This window comes from Dipodomys merriami, unplaced genomic scaffold, assembly GCF_024711535.1.
Source record: "Dipodomys merriami isolate MVZ:Mamm:240054 unplaced genomic scaffold, mDipMer1.0.p SCAF_4, whole genome shotgun sequence".
Taxonomy (NCBI): Eukaryota; Metazoa; Chordata; class Mammalia; order Rodentia; family Heteromyidae; genus Dipodomys; species Dipodomys merriami.
This window is the reverse complement of record NW_027205603.1, coordinates 35,465,386-35,485,351: the sequence shown is the minus strand read 5'-3', so window position 1 is coordinate 35,485,351 and position 19,966 is coordinate 35,465,386. Positions and strand designations below refer to the sequence as shown.

The window sequence follows — 19,966 nt, the reverse complement described above, 5'->3', positions numbered from 1 at the left end:
TTTCCATGTGTTCAATCAGCAAATTTTCATTTTGTTTGTCACCACTGAAATGGAACATTATGCAGAAACACCTTCTCTTACAACTGTCAGATCAGAGAACAAGAAGGTCAGATTTTTTTACTAATCATTCTGCTAAACTTATGCAACACATGTTGAAAGCATCATTCTACATGAGATTTGGAATTACCTGTGCATTCGTTTAGTTCTTTTCCCTTTACTACAAACAGGTTATACTATGGACAGGTTATGTCGGAAATAATTGCCTCTCTAGGAATTGATAGGGACATATACTACAAAGGAATACTGATTGTTTATAAGCAAAAAAAAAAACAATTTTTTCATAACTCCTACAGGTAGTGATTTTTAATGTTCTTGTTCATGGAGGTGGTTTTTTAAAAAAATATTATTTATGTAAATCTATTGAATGCTATTTAGCTTTTATTTGTGCATATTTTTCTCAAAGACTGTAAACACACCTGTTCTAAGGACATTATGTTTTGTTCCACGTTAAAAAAAAATCTTTATAAAAACTGTTACTGAAAGTTGGTTTTTAACATTGCCAGTATTCTTTAATTATGTCTTCATTGTGGTTGTGAAGTATGAACTAACTGTGTGAGGCTCTGCTCTTGTGGGCGGCTCATTTTAACAAAGTTGCATGTTAACCTCTGATAACCAAGTCAAGCCATATGTGAAGCTGGAAAAAAAAGGATGGTGAGATTTCAGCATTTCATTTATAGCTGACATTTTTAACCAACTTAAAAATGAGTGCATTGAAGTAATTTTTTTGAATGATCGGTTCTCATGTGGGGGGAGGAAATACATGAAAAGACAAGATGTTTCACTGAATTGCTGTTTTACAATTTAAGTGATGCAGTCAGTAAATGTTTTTTTCTTTGATGGGGGAAATCTGGAAGTAAAAGAACCTACTAAGGAAGAGCTCAGGAAGGAAGTTGGGAAATCAGTGTCCAGGAAGAATGAAGAAAAAAGAAGGGGGAAGAAAGAAAAGGAGGATGAGCAGAAGAATAAGAAAATGGTTGATTCAGATACATCCAGGAAGGAGCCTTTCAGGGGTAAAAAGGATAGGGAGAAGGAGAAAGTGGACCCAGATAAGAGCACTAAATCCAAGGAAAATAAGAAAAAATCAGCAAATATGAAGGATACTTCCAGTAAAGTGACATCCAGAGACAAAGAAGATAGGAAGGAAAGAAGCTCAGCCAAGCAGGCACAATTGGCCAGGGGCAATAACCAGAAGAGAAAGAACTGAAGCTCTTAAATTACCATCAGGAAATGAGAACTTTCCTGCCACTGCTGCTGAGAATGTAGAAAATTTAGCATTGCTCTGTGTATTATCCATTGAATATATCTTGGTGCTCAGAAAGCTAATGCTTTGGAGTTTAAGTATACTATGTCATATTTCTTAATTTAAAAAGATGAAGCTTTTCATGTAATATAAATTATGTAATAATTTCTATTTTTATTGATCCTGTATTCAGAAAAATGTCTATGTATAATATGAATCTGTTAATCTCCAGCACTTTGTTTGGAATTAAAATGAGAATATTACTGTGTTGAACATTGGTTCTGTGCAGTGACACAAATGTAAAGCATCCTGGGTGCTTGGCTAATTAATAGACAGTTATGTTTATTCTTTATTTGCTTTTGTTTACTATTCTCTGTCCCCTTCCTGCTTCCCTGTGCTCCTTATCTCTTCTTTCTTCTCTGATACCCACTCTTTTGCAGTGTCTTGTGCTCCCTTGCTCCCTAGTCTCTCCTTCCCCATTCTCCCTAATTCTATTCTCCTTCACCTCTCCTTTTCTGTCATAATGTCTTTTTCTGTAGTCTATCAGTGACTCTGTAACCTTCTAGTCCCCCCACCCTTCTGCCCCTCACTCATTTCTTTCTTTGGCTGCTCTTACTTTTCCTACCCTTTCTCCTGTTCTCCAGCAAATACTTAGTGTTGACCCTGATTTTCTGGGGTGTAGAGGTGAAGAAAAGAACTTTATTCAGAACGGTAGGTTCAGAACACTTTGATTTATGACACCTTTGCAGAGTCCGAAGAGTTACAAAGACTTTATTTCATATTGGTATGCACTTGCAGAAGTGTACTTTGCAGTCAAATTACATTTGTTTACCATTTCTGAAAAATTCAGTATTTAAGACCAGAACTTAGTCCATCAGAAAATATTGAATAAAATGAAATTTTACTAAGAAATGCATTTCAACAAATGGTGTGCCCTATTTTTTTTTTTTTTTTTTGTCTGTCACAGGGCCTAAACTCTGGGCCTGGGCGCTGTCCCTGAGCATTTCAGCTCAAGGTTAGCACTCTACCACTTGAGCCACTTTTGGCTTTTTCTGCTTTTGTGGCGCTGAGGAATGAAGCTAGGGCCTCATGCATGCAAGGCAAGTACTCTACCACTGAGCCACCTTCCCAGCCCCTGTGCACTATTCTTGTATGACATTTCATACCTTTAATTTTGACTATTGGTTGAGAAAAGTAGCCTAATAGAGTCAAAAGTACTATGGAAAAGATATTTTAAAAAATCATTCTTTACTTTTTCTGTGAAAAATCTATTAATAAAGATTTTTGGCCTAATTAAAGATATTTCACATTGGAAGCAAGCTTATAAGCATTCCTAAACATATTGCCTCCTTTTTTTTGGATACCAAAAGATTTTACTACTTATAGTTAAATACACATTAGTTGTCAAATTCCATTTATTTAATAGAATTAAACAACAAAGGAAACTCATTGAAAATAATCCAGTATCTCTAATCCAATCTTATCACTTTTTTGGGCATAAACTGAGGCCCAAAGAAACTAATATTTGATACCTTAGAGTTTATTTGATATTTTAATTTCGTTTTTATTTTGCTTAGTTTGGATTTTGCTACTGCTTTTATAGATGACCAAAATATAGTAAACCAAAGGGAGTAGTTTTATGGCTGCTTTAGCAAATTAAAGAAATTGGCTCCTGGTAAATAGATTCCCCAGTCCAGATTGCCAGTGAGAACTCTTATCTTCCAAATAAATTTCCCCATTTTTTTTCCTTCTGTCCTTGTGTTTGAACTCAAGGCAACTTGTGAGGCAAATATGCACTCACATGAGACATGCATATTGGCCTGGGACTGGCCTTGCACATCTGCCCTTCTGCGTGTGCCTCTTCACAGCTGGGATTACAGACATCAGCCATCGAACTTACTTGTGGAGTGTGTTAGCACTCAGCTTTCGCATGGACTGGCCTCAAACAATAATTCTGACCCGTCTTTCCCAAATAGCTAGAATTACAGGCATGAGCTACCATGTTGGCTTCTTTGCCCATGTCCTTGTTCTGCTGGTTTCTTTTGAACCCTATTCCATGCTATTACATGATGAACATTCCTTAGTAGATCCTAGACATACTTTCCAGTTTTCTGGGATTCTTTGGGAGGAAAGACCCTGGGAGGATTTCAGTTGGCTTGGTGAGGTCTGGTGACTCATTGAGTCTACTTCTTGAATTTAATCCTTTGAGGCTTACATGAAACTTTGGAATGGGGGTTGAATGGGTCCTACCCAAGCTGACTGACATGTTTCTCACCAGAAGGGGGATGGGGTCAAGAACCAGAGTATCTGACAGAACTGGATAGAAATGATACCACATGGAAAAGATGGAAGATTTTCAAAATATGTTCTCATGCTAGATCTAGCTGAAGGTGTCAATAGACACAGTTAAAATATATGCAAAATTCTAAGTGCTGCTTTCTCGACAGGTGTTCCCTGCCCCCCTCCCTATGCAGAAAGTGTTTTTCTTTGATGTTGGAGGTTCAGTGGCATCAGGGTATACAGCATATAAATGCTAAATTGTGGACAAGTGGGTGATTGGTTAAAGAATCTAGTATTGTCTGCCATTGTTTAGCAAAGTGCTTTGAAGTGTTGATGTTACTGAGTTTTTCTTTGAATATCACCTTAAGAACTGAATGAGCTCCCATAGCTAACAGCAGAAGGTCACACAATAATGTCTTTCAATACCTTATTATCCTTCCAAGAAAGAACCAAAACTTTCCTACCAGAACATGGAAATACATTTCAAGTGTTTATGAACTGGAATTTGCCCTCTCTCTCTCTCTCTCTCTCTCTCTCTCTCTCTCTCTCTCTCTCTCTCTCTCTCTCTCTCTCTCTGTCTCTCCCCCTCCCTCCCCTCCTCCCTTCCTCCTTCCCTCCCTTCCTCTCCCCCTCCCCCCTCTCTTTTTCCCTCCCTCTGTGTCTCTCAGACTTCAACTGAATCTCATTCAAGTAGAGATTATATTTTGTCCAACTGCATGGGTGTTTTATGATTCAACTAAAAAATTTAGTTAAGCTTCAACTCAAAAAACAAAATATTTGGGCTGGGAAGGTGGCTCAGTGGTAGAGCACTTGCCTTGCATGCATGAGGCCCTGGGTTTGATTCCTCAGCACCACATAAGCAAAAAGAAAAAAGCCTGAAGTGGCGCTGTGGCTCAAGTGGTAGAGTGCTAGCCTTGAGCTGAAGAGCTGAGGGACAGTGCCCAGGCCCAGAGTTCAGGCCCCACGACCGGACCCCCCCCCCAAAATTTTTTTTGGTCACAATCAAGTGTTGAATTCTCAGTTTTATTCTATTAAGTGACTAGGTAATGTTTATGCTTTTTCTTCATATGGTTGTGTATGAATAAAACCAGAAAGGCCATCGTCTTTTAAAATAAGTCAACTAAAAATAGATTTTACAATCCTATGTAGATGGTAATCAGGAGACAATGAGAACCTTCAAAAAATGAAAATTAAGTACTGAAAGTGTATGTTTTTGTATTATCTAACAAAATTTTGATTTAAACAATTTAAATGAAATTGTTCTTAGAAATTAAAAAAATGGCATTACCCTCATTTCATTTTAGCTTTGTGTGTAGATAATATTTGAGTAATACAGTCATCTCAGACATTTTATGAAGATATTCAAGAGCCTATTAATTTGTCAGATCCTTTAAAAAATCTTTTAATACTGGAATTCCTTTCATTTGAATGATTTATTATAGAAATTTTTTCTTCCTTTGTTGGGACATCTCACTTGTGTTTCATTTGTTAATAGTTTTGGGCTTGAAGTTTAATGATTTCTAAATAGTTCTGAAATCTTTTTTTGTAACCAGTTTTTAGTTTTACGTTATGGGTGGTTTACATGTAAATGATCTTCTTGATCTTTTCCAGTGAGAGGCATACATGAAGAAATGATGGTTTTTGCATTCATTCTAAAAGTGATGGATTCACAGAGGGGATTTGATTTTATTCTGACTTAGTCATAGTCACACAACTGTTGAACTTTAGCAGCTTTATAACAATTGATTGGGTAATAAGGATTTTCTTATATGCTTCCATTAAAAAAAAAAGTAATAAGGAAGTAGGCTTAAGTAAAGTAGTCATTTTCTATGAAATGGGTCTGGTGACTTAGGCTGTGTTTTCTAACATTGGTTCCTTTCTCCCATGTCATCTGTTCCTTTTTCTACAAATGTCCACTGGTAGGTAACTTTCTCCAGATTGATTATTGGGGCTATTTCACGATGAAGCTACACCTTGGAAATGATGGTTTTCATCTGTAAGTTGAGCAAAATGGTTGTGAGAAATATCTGCTATTGCATGCTTGTACCTGTCTCAGAGCCAGGATCCCTGTTCCTACTTCTGTTGATGGTTTTTGAGACAAATACTTGTCATTACCCTTAAATCCTTTAAAACTTTACAGGAAATATATCTATAAAAAGATCTATATCTATAAAAAGATCTATTGATCAATATTTGTTTTACTGAGTTCATTGCGAGCACAAGTAAGAATAATAGTATTTATTACAGATATACAAGGGCACGAAAACATGTCATTCTTTAAACACTACAGCTATAACACGAAATGATTGGATTGTGGCAGGTAAATGCTGGAAGTAAGAAAGGAAGCAAATCATAATCATACTCAGACAGTAGTCTGAGCTTCTGTGGCTGGGCTCAGCAGCAGTGTTGACTTTGTTCTCTTGCTAGCACTTATACTTACAGTGGGGGTGGTATTGAGAACTCTGATTGGTGAGACCTGCCATGTGCGGGTCCACTTTTAACAGCTGTTGGGCACAGGGGAGTGGGGCAGGGCAGACTGTCAGTAAATGTTTATCCAGTGCTCTTTATTGATCCTAAAAGCAGGCTGACTCTAGAGTTTGTCTTGTTTTCCTTACCCTGGCCCTGCTTTGCTCCTGCCCAAACAAAGATCTTTAATGGATGGACCAGAATGGCTAGCTCAGAGAAATGTCATTGGAAAACAGAGCCTTCTTCCATACTCTTCGTCAGCAGTAATTTCAGAAAATGAAAGAATTATAATTGATATATTGATATATACCATTTAGTTACTAGGTAAATAAGGTTTTTTTTGTAAGCATTTGCTGTTCCCTCCTCTGCCTAGAAAGAAAAGTTCTTGTGTTTAGGAAACTTGAAGGTTAATAGAACAGGTTCTTAGGTTATTTTAGTGAAAATATTGCTGAGTTAATCTGAAAAAAAATCCTTAGTAATAATCTTTTATCTCCTATTTCTCTCTCTTTCCCCCCCTCTCTTTCCCTTCCTCCCCCCTCTCTCTTTTAGGCCCAAGTATATAACCATCTGAACTAAAGTTTTATTCCTGGTCTTAGCTTTGTTTTTTACATAGAAATCAATTTCTGCAAAAGTTTCCATTTTGTTAGACCTATAGATCAAAAGATAAACTTTTTTTCATGTCTTATTTAATTTCACTTTGTGTATATACTTAGTGCTCCAAATTAAGTCAGGCATATGTGCGTCATAGGAGTTTGCCCTTCATTTACAACTTCCTTTAAGACATTTTATTAAGTTTATTTAATATTAAGTAATATGTAATATTCTATTCTTTAAAAGATTAAAGGGAGAAAGCATACATCCAGTTTTTGTGTTAGGTTTGATAATTTTATGAGCACTCAGATGCTGTGTCTTATTTCTCACTTACTGGCTCATTCTACTCATGCCTGAGGATGTGAGCCATGCGCCTGCGGCTGGGTGAGTTGGGTGATACAAATGTGCAGTCTGTGTGTTAAACTGCTATGAGCTAAAGCAGGATCTGAAGGAGAACATGTATGTGTAGCCATTGCAGGTTTTGCTGCCATTCCTTCTGTTTACAATGTGCTCCTTTTCTGGTTGGATGGCAGCTTTGTATCTCCTTGTAGGACTCAGCACTGCAGAGATAGTTGCCTGGGACCCACCCAGCCTATGTGCACCTGCACACCATGGTTACCACAGCGTTTGTCCTGCTTTATCCCAGTGCTTTTCTCCCTGCACTAATAACTAACAAGTGGCATTCAGTGTTTTTGAATGGTGCAAAGAGATAATTGGAGGGTTTTCTTAGGCTTTTAAAGAACACTGTTGCACACTATTAGCAAGAAGAGACATTCTTTGGTTAGAGAGGAAACCCCAGAATATTCTCCACTAATTGCAGTTAAATTTCCACTGCCTTGGAAGTTGCCTGCAACTGTTCTTATAGCTGGGTGTCAAGGAGAGGGAAGTACATTTCTTCAGAAGAAATACAGGAAAAAATAATTTTCAAAAGAATATGTTACTAGATAGAAATGATCTTAATCCTTTTTTTTTTTTTTGTTTTGGTTGGTCGTGGGGCTTGAACTCTGAACTCTGGGCCTGGGCGCTGTCCTTCAGCTCTTCAGCTCAAGGCAAGTGCTCCACCACTTGAGCTACAGTGCCACTTCTGGTTTTCTGGTGGTTTATTGGAAATAGGAGTCTCACGGTCTCTCCTGCCCAAGCTGGCTTTGAACCGCTATCTCAGATCTCAGCCTCCTGAGAGTAGCTAGGATTACAGGCGTGAGCCACCAGCGCCCGGCATGATCTTAATTCTTAAAGTGCTTTTAAAAGGCATTGTTTTATCACTTTTCTGCATTTGTGGAAACCCACATTGTAGTGAGGTGTCAAATTGCCACCTTTGATGGGTTTCAAAGGTTGTCAGCTAGATTCCAGTGCTGAGAACATGCATGCTGTGCAGTTATGTGTGTCCTTTAACTCTCTTGCACAGTGTTCAAGTTGAATGTACTCCTTCCAATCAAGTGGAGAGCCCCTGTAGATCCTGAAAGCAGATTCTTAAGAACTTTTCTTTTTAGTCAGTATTTAATTGTATGATTTACAACACATCATTTGAAATCTGTCCACCTTGGGCCATGTAAAGATGCTTTGGAAAATATTTCCTTATTTTTATCATGGGCTAGCTTTTTTGTTTGCAGTATTCTCAAGCATTTTGATGAGTTCTGAGACTGCTGATTGCTTATTTACTGAGATCTGCTTTCACTGGTTGAATAAGCAAGTCTGACATGGATGAGCAGGATCAGTTCCTGTGTGCCTTTCTTGTGTATTGATAGTATATTTCTCAGGTCTCATATATCTTTTGCCTTATTCTGGGACATCTTGGTATATATTGTTAGATGACTTAAATGGGATGCAGTAGCTGTTCTGAGTATTTACCCTTAATAAGAATGTCAGGAGCTCGTATGCTCTAGATTGGTAAGACCAGAAATCCTGTGTTGTATACCATTGAATTGGTAAATAAACATTGATTAGTTTTTTATATTTAAAAATAAGGCAGCATTTTATGAGATATTTTATGAAATCCTGTGACAGAGTGCTAACAATTTCCAGCTTTCACTGATGGAGAGTTTTCATATGCAGTCAGTTCTCTATCTGCAGCACTGTCTTCCAGCTCCTAATCCATGGATTCAACCAACTGTAGTTGAAAAACTTTGGAGAAAGAAATTATATCTGAACATGTACAAATGAACTTTTTTCTTGTTATTATTTCCTAAATCCTATAGTCTGACAGCTTTTTACTTAATATTTATGTTGTATTAGGTGTCAACAAGTATCTGTAGATGATTGTATGGGTGATACGCAAATACTGTCATTTTAGGGAAGGGACTTGAACACTTTGCTATCCATGGAGGAGGAGGAGGTTCCCTGGAGTCAGTGTTTACAGGGTCAATGGGTAAATGTAATTCTTGGGAAAAGTGAGTCCTTTGTATTCGCTCTGAGTGTCCCAGGGCCTCAGGGTGTCTGTTGTACCCACTCTCTGGCCCACTTCTTTCCTGTTGCATGGCCTCTTGCTTCCCAAACCATGCACTATTCCAGCTGAGAAATTCTGTGCTTGCCCTTTCCTTTACCTGGAAAACTGCCAACAGAACTCTTGGCCCATTCCCACAGAAGTCTGTTGAAATGCATTTGGTGTGCCCTTCACACATTTATTGTACACAGACTCTCCCCTTTCCCTAATATGTGGCCCTCCTTCCTGTCCACATCCTCACTCTGATCAGCTCGTAAATTTGTTTTAACTGACTCCCTCTCCTTGAAAGTAGGTATTTTGTATGTTCATTTATTGTAGAACAGTGCCCTCCATTTCAGATGCTAAAGAAATTTTCACAAGCACTTACTTACGGGGAGAACTACATTTGTTCATTCTAGTTAGATGTAGTTGGGCAGCAGAGAATAATAAAGTAAGTTAATCATGGACCAGGGTAATTGTGTGAATGATTAAGACTACTGGGAATAGTTGCAACGTTGACTTACTAATACATTTTTAATTAAAACTAGGGGAATAATTATATAGCTAGTAAATTCAACCTGTTAAAATGTTCGTATTATCCTCTGAGCCTGTAGAACTAAAATCATGGTATATGATTTTATGCTGTGATAAAATCATGGCAATGGATTAACTTTCCCTATCACATGTGACTGTTGTGGTAAACTTGGAATATTCAGCCTGAGAAGAAACCCAGAAGGATGAGGCAGCCATGGTGGGTCATTTTGCCCCTCTTGCTAGGTTACAGTTGTGCTTTGACTTCAAAGTGGAAGTCAAAGCTACTGGGAACATCTGGAGGATTTCCTCAGGTCTGAGAAAGCAGCAGAGCAAGAGGGTTCTTTTGCCTCTGGACATCATCTTGTCTTAAAGAAGTTTGTCCCAGGGATTGCTTTCTGAGGGCAAACAGTGTCTGAATCACTTGTATGGTAATAAATTTTGTTCAACACATTGTGCAAGGTGGTTTGTCAACTTATAGACTTGTAAACTGATATATCTTGTTTCAAAATGGAAATTTTGAGTATTTTAGAATCTCAGAATCCTTTTCCCTTTGTACTTCCTAATAAATCCAGCTTGAAAACCTTTCCTTTGACTCTGAATTGCTCTTGTGTAGTATTTTTATCTCTCATTGCATTTGTATTGTTTGGATGGTAATTTTTATTCTTTTATGGTAGCATCATAAACACTTGTTAGAGTGACTTCTTCTACATGGATTATTAAAGCAGTTTTAGACTAGGGTAAATTTTTGTTTACAATTTTAAAAGTTTATAGGGATTGAGGAAAGAAGATGCATTAATATGATCTGAAGAATCTTTGATGTATAAAATATTGTTTCCTTATTTATGCTGATTTCACCTCTGAAATATCTGTGACTAGGTATTTGCAGGTTTACAATTCTACTACCACTTTGAATAGAAAAGAAAACTGCAACCTATTTTTTTCATGTTACCAGCTTCTACTTCCTTGTATTTAATGGTCCTTATTTTTTGTCTTTTCAATTTTAAAGACAAATCATTTTAGCCAACCCCTTGGGACATTGTATGTTTAAACAGTGGTCTACTCAGAAGCAACACTTTTAGCATTGGAATGTCTATTTTATTTTATTTTTATTGTTATTATAGAGGTGATTATACAGAGGGGTTACAGTTACATGAATCAGGTAATGAGTACTTGGTTCTTTTTGATCCCTGCCTTTCCTTGTAAGTGAAATCTTTCTTCAAGCCCAGTATAAATGGCATGTTCAAGAAATTTAAATATAATTTGATGTGAAAATATATCATAATGTCAGCCACTCAGGGAGCTTGCTACCCATGATGCTTGGTGTGTGTGTGTATGTGTGTGTGTGGGGAGGGTTTAGTGAAGGATTGTACTAATTTTTCTTTGTTGAGAGTAATTAAGGCTGTCCTGAGCAAACTGAATTTATGATACTGGAATGGTAGCTGGATACTGGACCAGAGAGATGACTCTGGTAAATAGTAGCAAAACTAATGGGAAGCCTTTTATTCCACAGCTCTTAGCCATTCAGGGCAATAAGAAGGCCTGGCCTGCAGGTACACTCTAGTGGTTTAGACTAGCAGAGTAGATGAACATCACTGGACTCCTACAGCCCTTCAGCAAGTGGTCAAGTGGTAATGCTGTTTTGAGAGAGGGCAAAAATAAACCATGATTTCAAAGATTCTTTGGCTTTCCTCTATTCACTCAGCAGAACTTGCCCAGTAACTGTTGAGGGATGCAAGGTTAGGTTGTTCAAATCAGAAGTGACTGAATAGTCATTGTATATTAGAAATGGGAAGTATTTGAAGAGGTCTTCATCTCTACCTGTTAACAACTCCCAGAAACAGAACCACAATTTAGATGGTGGATGTTTTATATAATCCTCTAGAAATCCATTTGCAATTAGATTTACACTTAATGTAATAGTATCTGGTGTTCAGCTTTGGGTGCATGTGGTATTGGAAATGCATGAATGGAGGAGGTAGAAGTGGTATGGTGGATGTCTATCCCAGGGTCAATCTCTCTTAAGATGGGAAGAGGAACTTGGCAGCATGCTGTCACTGAGTGAAAAGTGAAGAGATAAAATCAAAGAGAAGCTGGGTGCTGGTGGCTCATGCCTGTAATCTTGGTTACTCAGGAGGTGAGAATGATATGGAAAAATACCAAGAACAAAAAAAAAATAAAAGACATAAAAATGAGAATTTTCCAGATTAGAGCAGTACATGTTAATAGTGGTACAAAGTGCTTCATTTTCAAAGCAAACCTCTAGACCCCTTCACTGCAGACCACTTCTGTGCACAGAGTCCCAAACCTGCTTTACACGAGTTTTAGTTCAGAGATGCCTAGGATTCAGGAGGCAGGCTCTTCATCCCAGATTAGTTTTTAAGTAGTTATAGTTGAGGACACATCTTAGTGCTCAAATAACTAGTATTGTTTATTTCAAAATTAGTATTCGTGTTAATTCTAGTATATTATTTTCCATTGTACTTTTTTAAGAAAGGATTTTCATATCTTTTAACTTTTATAATTTATATGATTATGTGTAGAGATAGCCTCAAGAAAATTATAGTGAGTTATACATGATTTTTTATTTGTAGCTATTTGTAGTTTTCAAGAATAATAAACATTTAAGTGAAAATATATAGAGTGCATTAGTCACAAACACAGAAGGAGCTTGGACTCATTACATTTCTCTTTGGAAGTTTAGTCTTGACTGTTTTCCATGAATAACTCAATAATTAATTGTTTTATTATTTTTTTTAAAAGAGAAGCTAAGTTAGAGATATTAAAAGGCCTGTTGGAAGTTAAAGAGAAGACTACTTGCTACTTAAATATGAATTACCTAGCACCACTGAGTCAATGTTTTGAGTGTTCTTTTTCCTGATTTAATGTCAAAAAAAAGATTTAAAAACTTGAGTTAATTTTGTGAATAAAAAATGCAGGACTTAAAGAAAGATCTGTTTCTGAGTCAACCTTCCCACCGGAGGAGGCTGAGCCACACGATGAGCCAGAGGATCAGGCCCCTGTGGGGACAGGTAAGTGCCTTCCAAGCCTTGCCGGGTGCTCATGGCTTGACAGGTATTCTCTGAGCTTACACAGTATTCAATTTCCCACAATTCGTGTCTCACTATTCATAGAATTGGTTCTAGAATCTAATAAGCCCCCCCTTTTTTTCCTAGTAAAAAGTTTCAGAGGGTAGTTTAAATGTTTGACATTGAGTATTTGAGGCACACTTGTTTGTTGCTAAATATTACAAGGCTAGCAACAGCAGAAAAAAATGTGATTTCGTGATTCCACTTCTAGTAGAATTGTAGCACACATTACATTGAAAGTAAAAGTAGATACCTGTTCTACACCAGGGTTGCCAGCATTCACCATGTAATTTTATAACATAGGAGTAATTAGTGCCCCCTGTTTTTTTGTTTTTTGGTTTTTTTTTTTTGTTGTTGTTCTAATCCTTGCTAGGGCTCAATTCAGGGCCTGAATACTGTCCCTAAGGCCCCCCCCTTTTTTTCCTTTCCTTAAGGGTAGCACTCTACCACTTGAGCCACAGCTCTACTTCCAGCTTTTTTGGTGTTTAATTGTGCTACGGAGTCTCACAGTCTCCTATGTGGACTTCAAACTGATCCTCAGATCTCAGCTTCCTGAGTAGCTGGGATTCTAGGCGTGAACCACCAGTGCCTGAACTCTTACATTTTATATTGGGGTTCTGTGTATATATCAAAAACATCGCAGACTACCATTTGATTATGTTCTATAGAGAGAGTTGTGGATCAGTTTACCTCATTTACAGATATTCAAGACACTATGACCCATTGGGAAATCTTGAAGTATTTTAATTATTAGTATGTGAAGTTTTAATCTGTTACAGTCATTTCATAATCAGAATATTATAAAACATCTTTAGTTTCTGCATTTTTAATAGATTGTAAAGAAAATTGGTTTCAGGCTGGAAAGGTGGTTCAGTGATAGTGCTTGATTTGCATGCATGAGGCCCTGGGTTCGATTCTTCAGCACCACATAAATAGAAAAAGCTGGAAGTGGAGCTGTGGCTCAAGTGTAGAGTTCTAGCCTTGAGCTGAAGAGATGAGAGACAGTACCCAGGCCCAGAGTTCAGGCCCTGCGACCAACCAAAAAAAAAAAAAAAAAAGAAAAAAGAAAATTGGTTTTGTTATGCCATCTATTGGAGGTGTTGTGTATGACACCACATATTTACTGATATCTTAAGCCCTAGGTCCGCAGTAATGAATATGATCTGATTTTTCTTTCTTTGAAAGATCAGTATGTTGCTCTTAAGTGTTATGTTTATCAATTTATAATCATAGGGCAGTTTATTATAATTTAAATGATTTTGAATTTAACATTTTAAATTTTGTACTAAATAAGTTTATAGTTGGAAAGTCTTATTTTTAACTTTAGTACTGTCACTGACATATCCCATGTCCGCCCCACTTGTCCTTTTCATAGTTAATATCTTCACAAGATATTGATCATTTGCCCCTATGGTTTATTATTAACTCCCCCACCATCTCAACTTCTTGGAAATTTTCTTTTGGCATGAATGTTGCCATCTTAAAATTTCTCTTTCTGAATCCTTAGATTCTCTTTCTTCTGTGTCTTTACTTACTGTGTAAACACAGTTCTGTAACACTCTTAAATATATAATGAATAGCCGGGTGTTGATAGCTCATACCTGGAATCCTACCTACTTTGCCAGCCTAGGCAAAAAAAGAGTCTATGAGACTCTTAGCCAATTAACTACTAAAAAGCTGGAGTGAACTTGTGGCTTAAATGGTAGAGCACTAGCCTTGAGCAAAAAAACCTCAGGAATATTGTCTACGCCCTGAGTTCAAGCCCCAGGACCAGCACTAACAACAACAACAATAATAATAATAAAATAAAGCTCTTCATCCTTTCTTGACCTCTATGTGCTATTTAATCCATCTCCTAGTAGTTGGACTTTAAAATCAAGACTCTACAACTGACATTTCCCTTTGTTTACCATTCATTCTTTAACCCACAGTAGTCTGGCTTCTGCTCTACTTAGCCTGTCCAGCAGGGAGGAAGAACATTTACAGAATCATGGAAAATGAATAGCTGCTAGGGTGAAGGAGCTTATGTCCTTCTACTATCTGAATGGCCTCATGGGGTGTGAGGAACCATTTCTGTAGCTCTTGGAGTTTAGATATTCAGTTAGGGTGGGGAGCCATTAAAGAGTTAATCCAAAGTATAGCTCTGTCATCTGCTAGATTCCCTTCCTGTCTCCCTGGCTGATGTTCTCAGCATTTGTAGTATTTGGAGTTCATCAAGGAACGGAATAATTGTACCACAATATATATAAAAAGATGGTTGATGAAACAAGTATCTGTAAAAGTACTAGATGTATGCCTTAGAAATGGTTTGAAGTGATTTATAGTTAAACTTTCCCTGCCTAAAGTTCAAGTTAACTTGTTGCACCTTTGACACTGACAATTAGCGCTTTGAAACAACTGATGCCACTGTGGTTATTTCCTATGGCAGCATTTATGATATCAAGGTGAGGTCTAGCACTACTTTTATCCACAATGTAGATTGTGTTTTATGCAAAATTGGCAATAGTGTCAATGTAGTCGTTTCTAACTTGCTGGGTTAGGTTGCAGTGTATCTGACAATCCTATGAGCATGACGGTATTGTTGGATGGAATGCCATAATTCTTGTTTACTTTTGTATTTTGCCATTTTCACCTGTCAGAGGTGGTCCTCTAAAGCTCAAAAGATTGTCAGTTCCAGTGTGGTCATTTTCTACCCATATTTCCAGACTTCTAGACATGGTCATCCAATTCTGATTGCTATAGGGCCTCCCACCAGCAAACACACCTCTTCCCCTGGCTGTCAGGGAGTATTGTGCCTGACCATGTTATTTAGTCTACATTTTTTGTACCACATCCTTGCTGTCAGTCATTAGTATGATTTTTTTTTTTAAGATAGAAACTGAAGCCCTTTAAAATTTTCTAAAAAATATTTTAAAATAGTTACACAAATGGGTTTGATGTCAGTTTACGAGTCCACTGCATCTTGATTAGTGTGGTCCCTTCCATCTTTCTCCCCTATTTCTCCTACCCAGTACTTTTGTACTTGGTCAGGCTTTGTTTATAGAACAAATCTGTACCTGAATTAATTAAAAAAAATCTTATTGCCAGTCCCTTACTACTCTGTTTTGTTTGAAAAACAAAACCAATTCTAAATATCTACCATGTTTCTCAGCATAAAGATGTAGGAAACTGACATTATGCAAACACAGTGTAATCTATATGCATGGATGATCTTTATATAGTGTTAAAGTCCCATAGTAATGTTTATATGCTCTACTTAGTGATGTTTTGTGATTTTTAGAACCTCAGAATATTGAAGATGAAATAAAAGAACAGATTCAGTCTCTTCTCCATGAAACGGTACACACAGATCATGGTATGGATTAAAATATACTGTCATGAATTGCTAAAATCTTTACATAAAATTACTTGGATTCATTTAAAAATTAAAGTGTTAGTTGTATATTTCAGTGGGTTTTCCAGTTTTTTCCAAGTCATTGAAATATTACTAGATGTACTTCATTCTCCTTACTAAACACATTTAATACAAAGATGGCATGAATAAAATAGGATAAATAGGACCAATGAACTGTGAAGAATAGTCTGGAGTCATAGTAAAGAACACAAGCCAGTGGACTATGGTAGCTCACTTAAGAGCTGTCTTCATCCTCACCCCAGGTGTGTGTTTGACTTCATACTTGGCTGGATCTCCAAAGCAAAAAGGGCAAACTTAGAGGTTGTATTACCAGAGAAGTATAAAGTGTGCCACTTATAGAAAATATGAAAGCATTCTCTCAGCACTTAGTTCTAACTCAGGTGGAATTCGAGTTCTTTTTTGTTTTTTGGGGGGAAGGGGGGGTCCAGTTGTGGGGCCTGAACTCTGGGCCTGGGTACTGTCCCTCAGCTCTTCAGCTCAAGGCTAGTGCTCTACCACTTGAGCCACAGCACCACTTCAGGCTTTTTTCTTTTTGCTTATGTGGTGCTGAGGAATTGAACCCAAGGTCTCAAGCATGCAAGGCAAGTGCTCTACCACTGAGCCACCTTCCCAGCCCATCGAGTTCTTTATAGAGTTTTAAATCATAGTCCAGCAATAAGTGTACGAAGCTATTTCTTTAAGCAAACCTCAATAAAGGCAGATAGCATAGCCCCCAAATAAAACCCATGAAGTAGATATGAAGGACAGAACACTATGGTATGAAACTACTGTTGGTTTGTTATGATTCAAGGCTAGGCCTAAAGGGAAAAGTATGTGCCATAAAAACAAACAATTCTCTGCCACTTAAGCTGGATTATGCTGATGGCTGCTAGGGTATAGAAGCTTATGTCCCTCTAGTATCTGATTCTTCACAGCCACACCAGAATATAAATGCCCACATGAACATGTGAGACCTACCTATTCCAGCAGCAGTTTTTCTTTAAACTGGTAATTACTGATTGCTTTAATGAGAATTCATAGTGAAACAGGATACTCTGAAGGACATGGAACTCAGAAGGAGTTTCCTGCAGGAAATGCCTTCTTCATGTAGGAGGAAAGGATTGAGTAGAGCTCACCTTGGGCAATGTAAGCAGAGGAAGCCATGTGTGTGGAAGGCCAGTGGCAGGACTGAAAGTTGTTCAGAATGGCAGGCACATGGACTGAAGAGGTGGAGAGTGAGGAGAGGAAAAGATGCGTTGATCTAAGAGGAATCAAAGCCATTGGGGATGCTTAGGCCTGTTCCTGCATTTTGCCTGATAAATGGGAAGGAGGAGGCCCCTGTGCAGCAGGGAAGTCAAAAGGTCATACCGGTATACAAGGAGTAAAGATGGTTCCTCAAACTCAGCTTCAAGATGGGGTGTGGAGAGAAGTGGAAAGTCACAGAAAGTACCAAGGCCAGTCGGGGTGGGTAACTCAATTGAAAAAGAATTCAACCATTCTGGTCAGGAATGGCCCTATTCATCTTTACAGAGACCTTTGAAATATGGATACTGGTTCTAAGTAACTCCATCTTGTCCTCACTGCCTTCTTGGCATCTTAGTAGATGATGGGGACTTTTTCTGAGAACTCTAGAGGTTACATAGGTTATTCTTTGAACTACAGTTGTGTTATGGCTTACTAAGCACTCCAGAGGTGTTATAGCTCATTTTCTGAATTGCAGATGTGTCGTGGGTTATTTAGGTCTAAGAAAGTTTTGACCCTGAAAATACTTGTCCTTGGTGGTCCTTGATTGTTCCCCCTAGACAACCGGCCCTTGATTGTTCCCTCTAGATAGCTTCCTTTGCTTCAGTAAAACCTGTTTTGCTAGTCCTCATACCATGTGACATCTGTCTTGATGTGTTCTTTTGTCTTTATAAAGTTTGTGCTAGCTATGTTTGGAACTGCAAGTGATTTTGGACATGAGTCCACTTGCAGTAGCTGGCTTTCTAATAGACTCCCAATTTGACCTCCCGAAGCATGGCTTCTCTGTATCTCGCTGATTGAATACTTTCAAAACACTTGTTGTCTGAGACGACTATATTGAGAGTCTATAGCTCTTAAGTACCATTTTTTTTTTGTTTTGGTCAGTTGTGGGGCTTGAACTCTGGGCCTGGGCGCTGTCCTTAAGGTCTTCAGCTCGAGGCTAGCATTCAACCACTTGAGCCACGGCATCACTTCTGGTTTTCTAGTGGTTAATTGGAGATGAGAGTCTCACAGACTTTCCTGCCTAGGCTGGCTTTGAACCGTGGTCCTCAGATCTCAGCCTCCTGAGTAGCTAGGATTTCAGGCATGAGCTAGGGTGCCTGGCTCTTAAGTATCATTTTTATGCCATGTCTTTTGTGTGTGTGGCTGCAGCCCTGATGACAGCCAACCCCAAACACCCGTGACCCTTCCCCATGGGAATGTCCTGTGGGTTGCTCAACCTTGAGATGCTCCTTACCTGGAAGGCCTGCAGCATTCACAGCTCCTCACCCCTGCCCCACACTGAAGTTAAGTTAGTCTTCAGTATTTTTGTTAATGGTCTTGCTACTCTTGTATAATTTTTTAAATTTATGTATTGTTAATGTAAAGGTGATGTACAGAGGTTACAGTTATGTAAGTCAGATAAAGAGAACATTTCTTTTTGAGCAATGTCATACCTACCCCTTGCTCTCTCCCAGTTTTTCCCTCCCATCCTCACCCACAAGTTATATAGTTTATTTTCAACATAATGGCTAGTGAGGATTATGGCTGCATTAGTTCACCTTTTGTGTCACCATTTCTATGTCCCCGATTACCATCCCAAAGATAGGCAAATGAACAAACAAGACAAAAGGAAATGAAAACAAAAATGGCAACAAAGTAAAAAAACATTTTGTTTCCATCTCCTGGAGTTCATTTCAATACATGTGATCTGTATAGTTTCTTCATCGAAAAACTCAGCAGTTGACTGAATTCTCTTCTTCCTTCAAATCAAATCCTCAAGCAAGTTCTGTCAATATTACCTCATTGCCTTTACAATAGATGTTGCTTCTCCAATACCTCAGCTATGACTGTCACCACTTGCTATGACCCTGTGGTGGCATCCAGCTGGATTTCTGTTTCTGTTCTTGCTCCCTAATAAACCATGGTTGATGAAGCCCAGCTAGTTGTGCTTTGTCTCTTCTCAGTCTCTGTCTGCCTTCTAGTCTTTTCCTCTAGTCCAGCGAGCCTTCTTTCTTTTCCTTGTAATACCCTTCATTGGTATTTCCACTTGTTATATTGTCTGTTGACAGGTGTTACCCACCTCTTCATCTTCTTAGGAATAGTGTGGCCTCCTGGTCCCTGTTATCATGCATTTCATTACTGGGTTTCTTGGTCCCTGTTATCATGCATTTCATTACTGGGTTCATGGCCTATAGCCATTTATTAGCTGGGCAGCTTTAGGGGAGTGCCTCAAGTGCTTCATCTTCCAGAGCAACACCACAGTACCACCTGCACAGGACAGTGAGTGCAGAGGACACGGCAGCATGTGGATCGGGTGAGCCTCAGGATGTGTCTTCAGGTGTGGTGTTGCTGGCTGAGCAGTGGAGACCCATGGTCAGTGGACAGTGCATTGCAGGTTCCCTACCAAACCCAGAGACACTTCTGTTGACTGCCTGTAAGCTGCCCTGGAGAGAATGAAGGAGAATAATGAAAGAGAAATATGGTTACAAGAAAAATCATAGTGCAGTTCTCAACAGGAATTACAGATTGAGTGACTTGTTTATAGAGAAGCAGACAATCTGAAATAAGCAGAAAAATATGAGAGGTTGTGATGGGAAGGCATCATGAAATGGTGTGCCCGCCCCCTTCTTTATGAGTAATATGGGTAAAAAAGTTCACAGTACCTGAAATAA

At 38.3% G+C, this 19,966-nt stretch overlaps 1 protein-coding gene across 7 annotated transcripts in view; it reads left to right on the top strand.

Moving 5' to 3' along the window:
- Asph (aspartate beta-hydroxylase) overlaps positions 1–19,966 on the top strand; it is a 204,273-nt gene that overhangs the window by 48,328 nt on the left and 135,979 nt on the right. For 4 of the 7 annotated variants that reach the window (XM_069990784.1, XM_069990785.1, XM_069990788.1 and 1 more), the window contains 2 exons: positions 12,527–12,619; positions 15,957–16,031. In XM_069990784.1, coding sequence (XP_069846885.1) covers positions 12,527–12,619; positions 15,957–16,031 — 168 coding nt within the window. Of the gene's footprint in view, positions 1–914; positions 1,653–12,526; positions 12,620–15,956; positions 16,032–19,966 lie in introns of those variants that run through there. The other 3 variants (XM_069990790.1, XM_069990792.1, XM_069990787.1) reach the window with 2 other exon arrangements.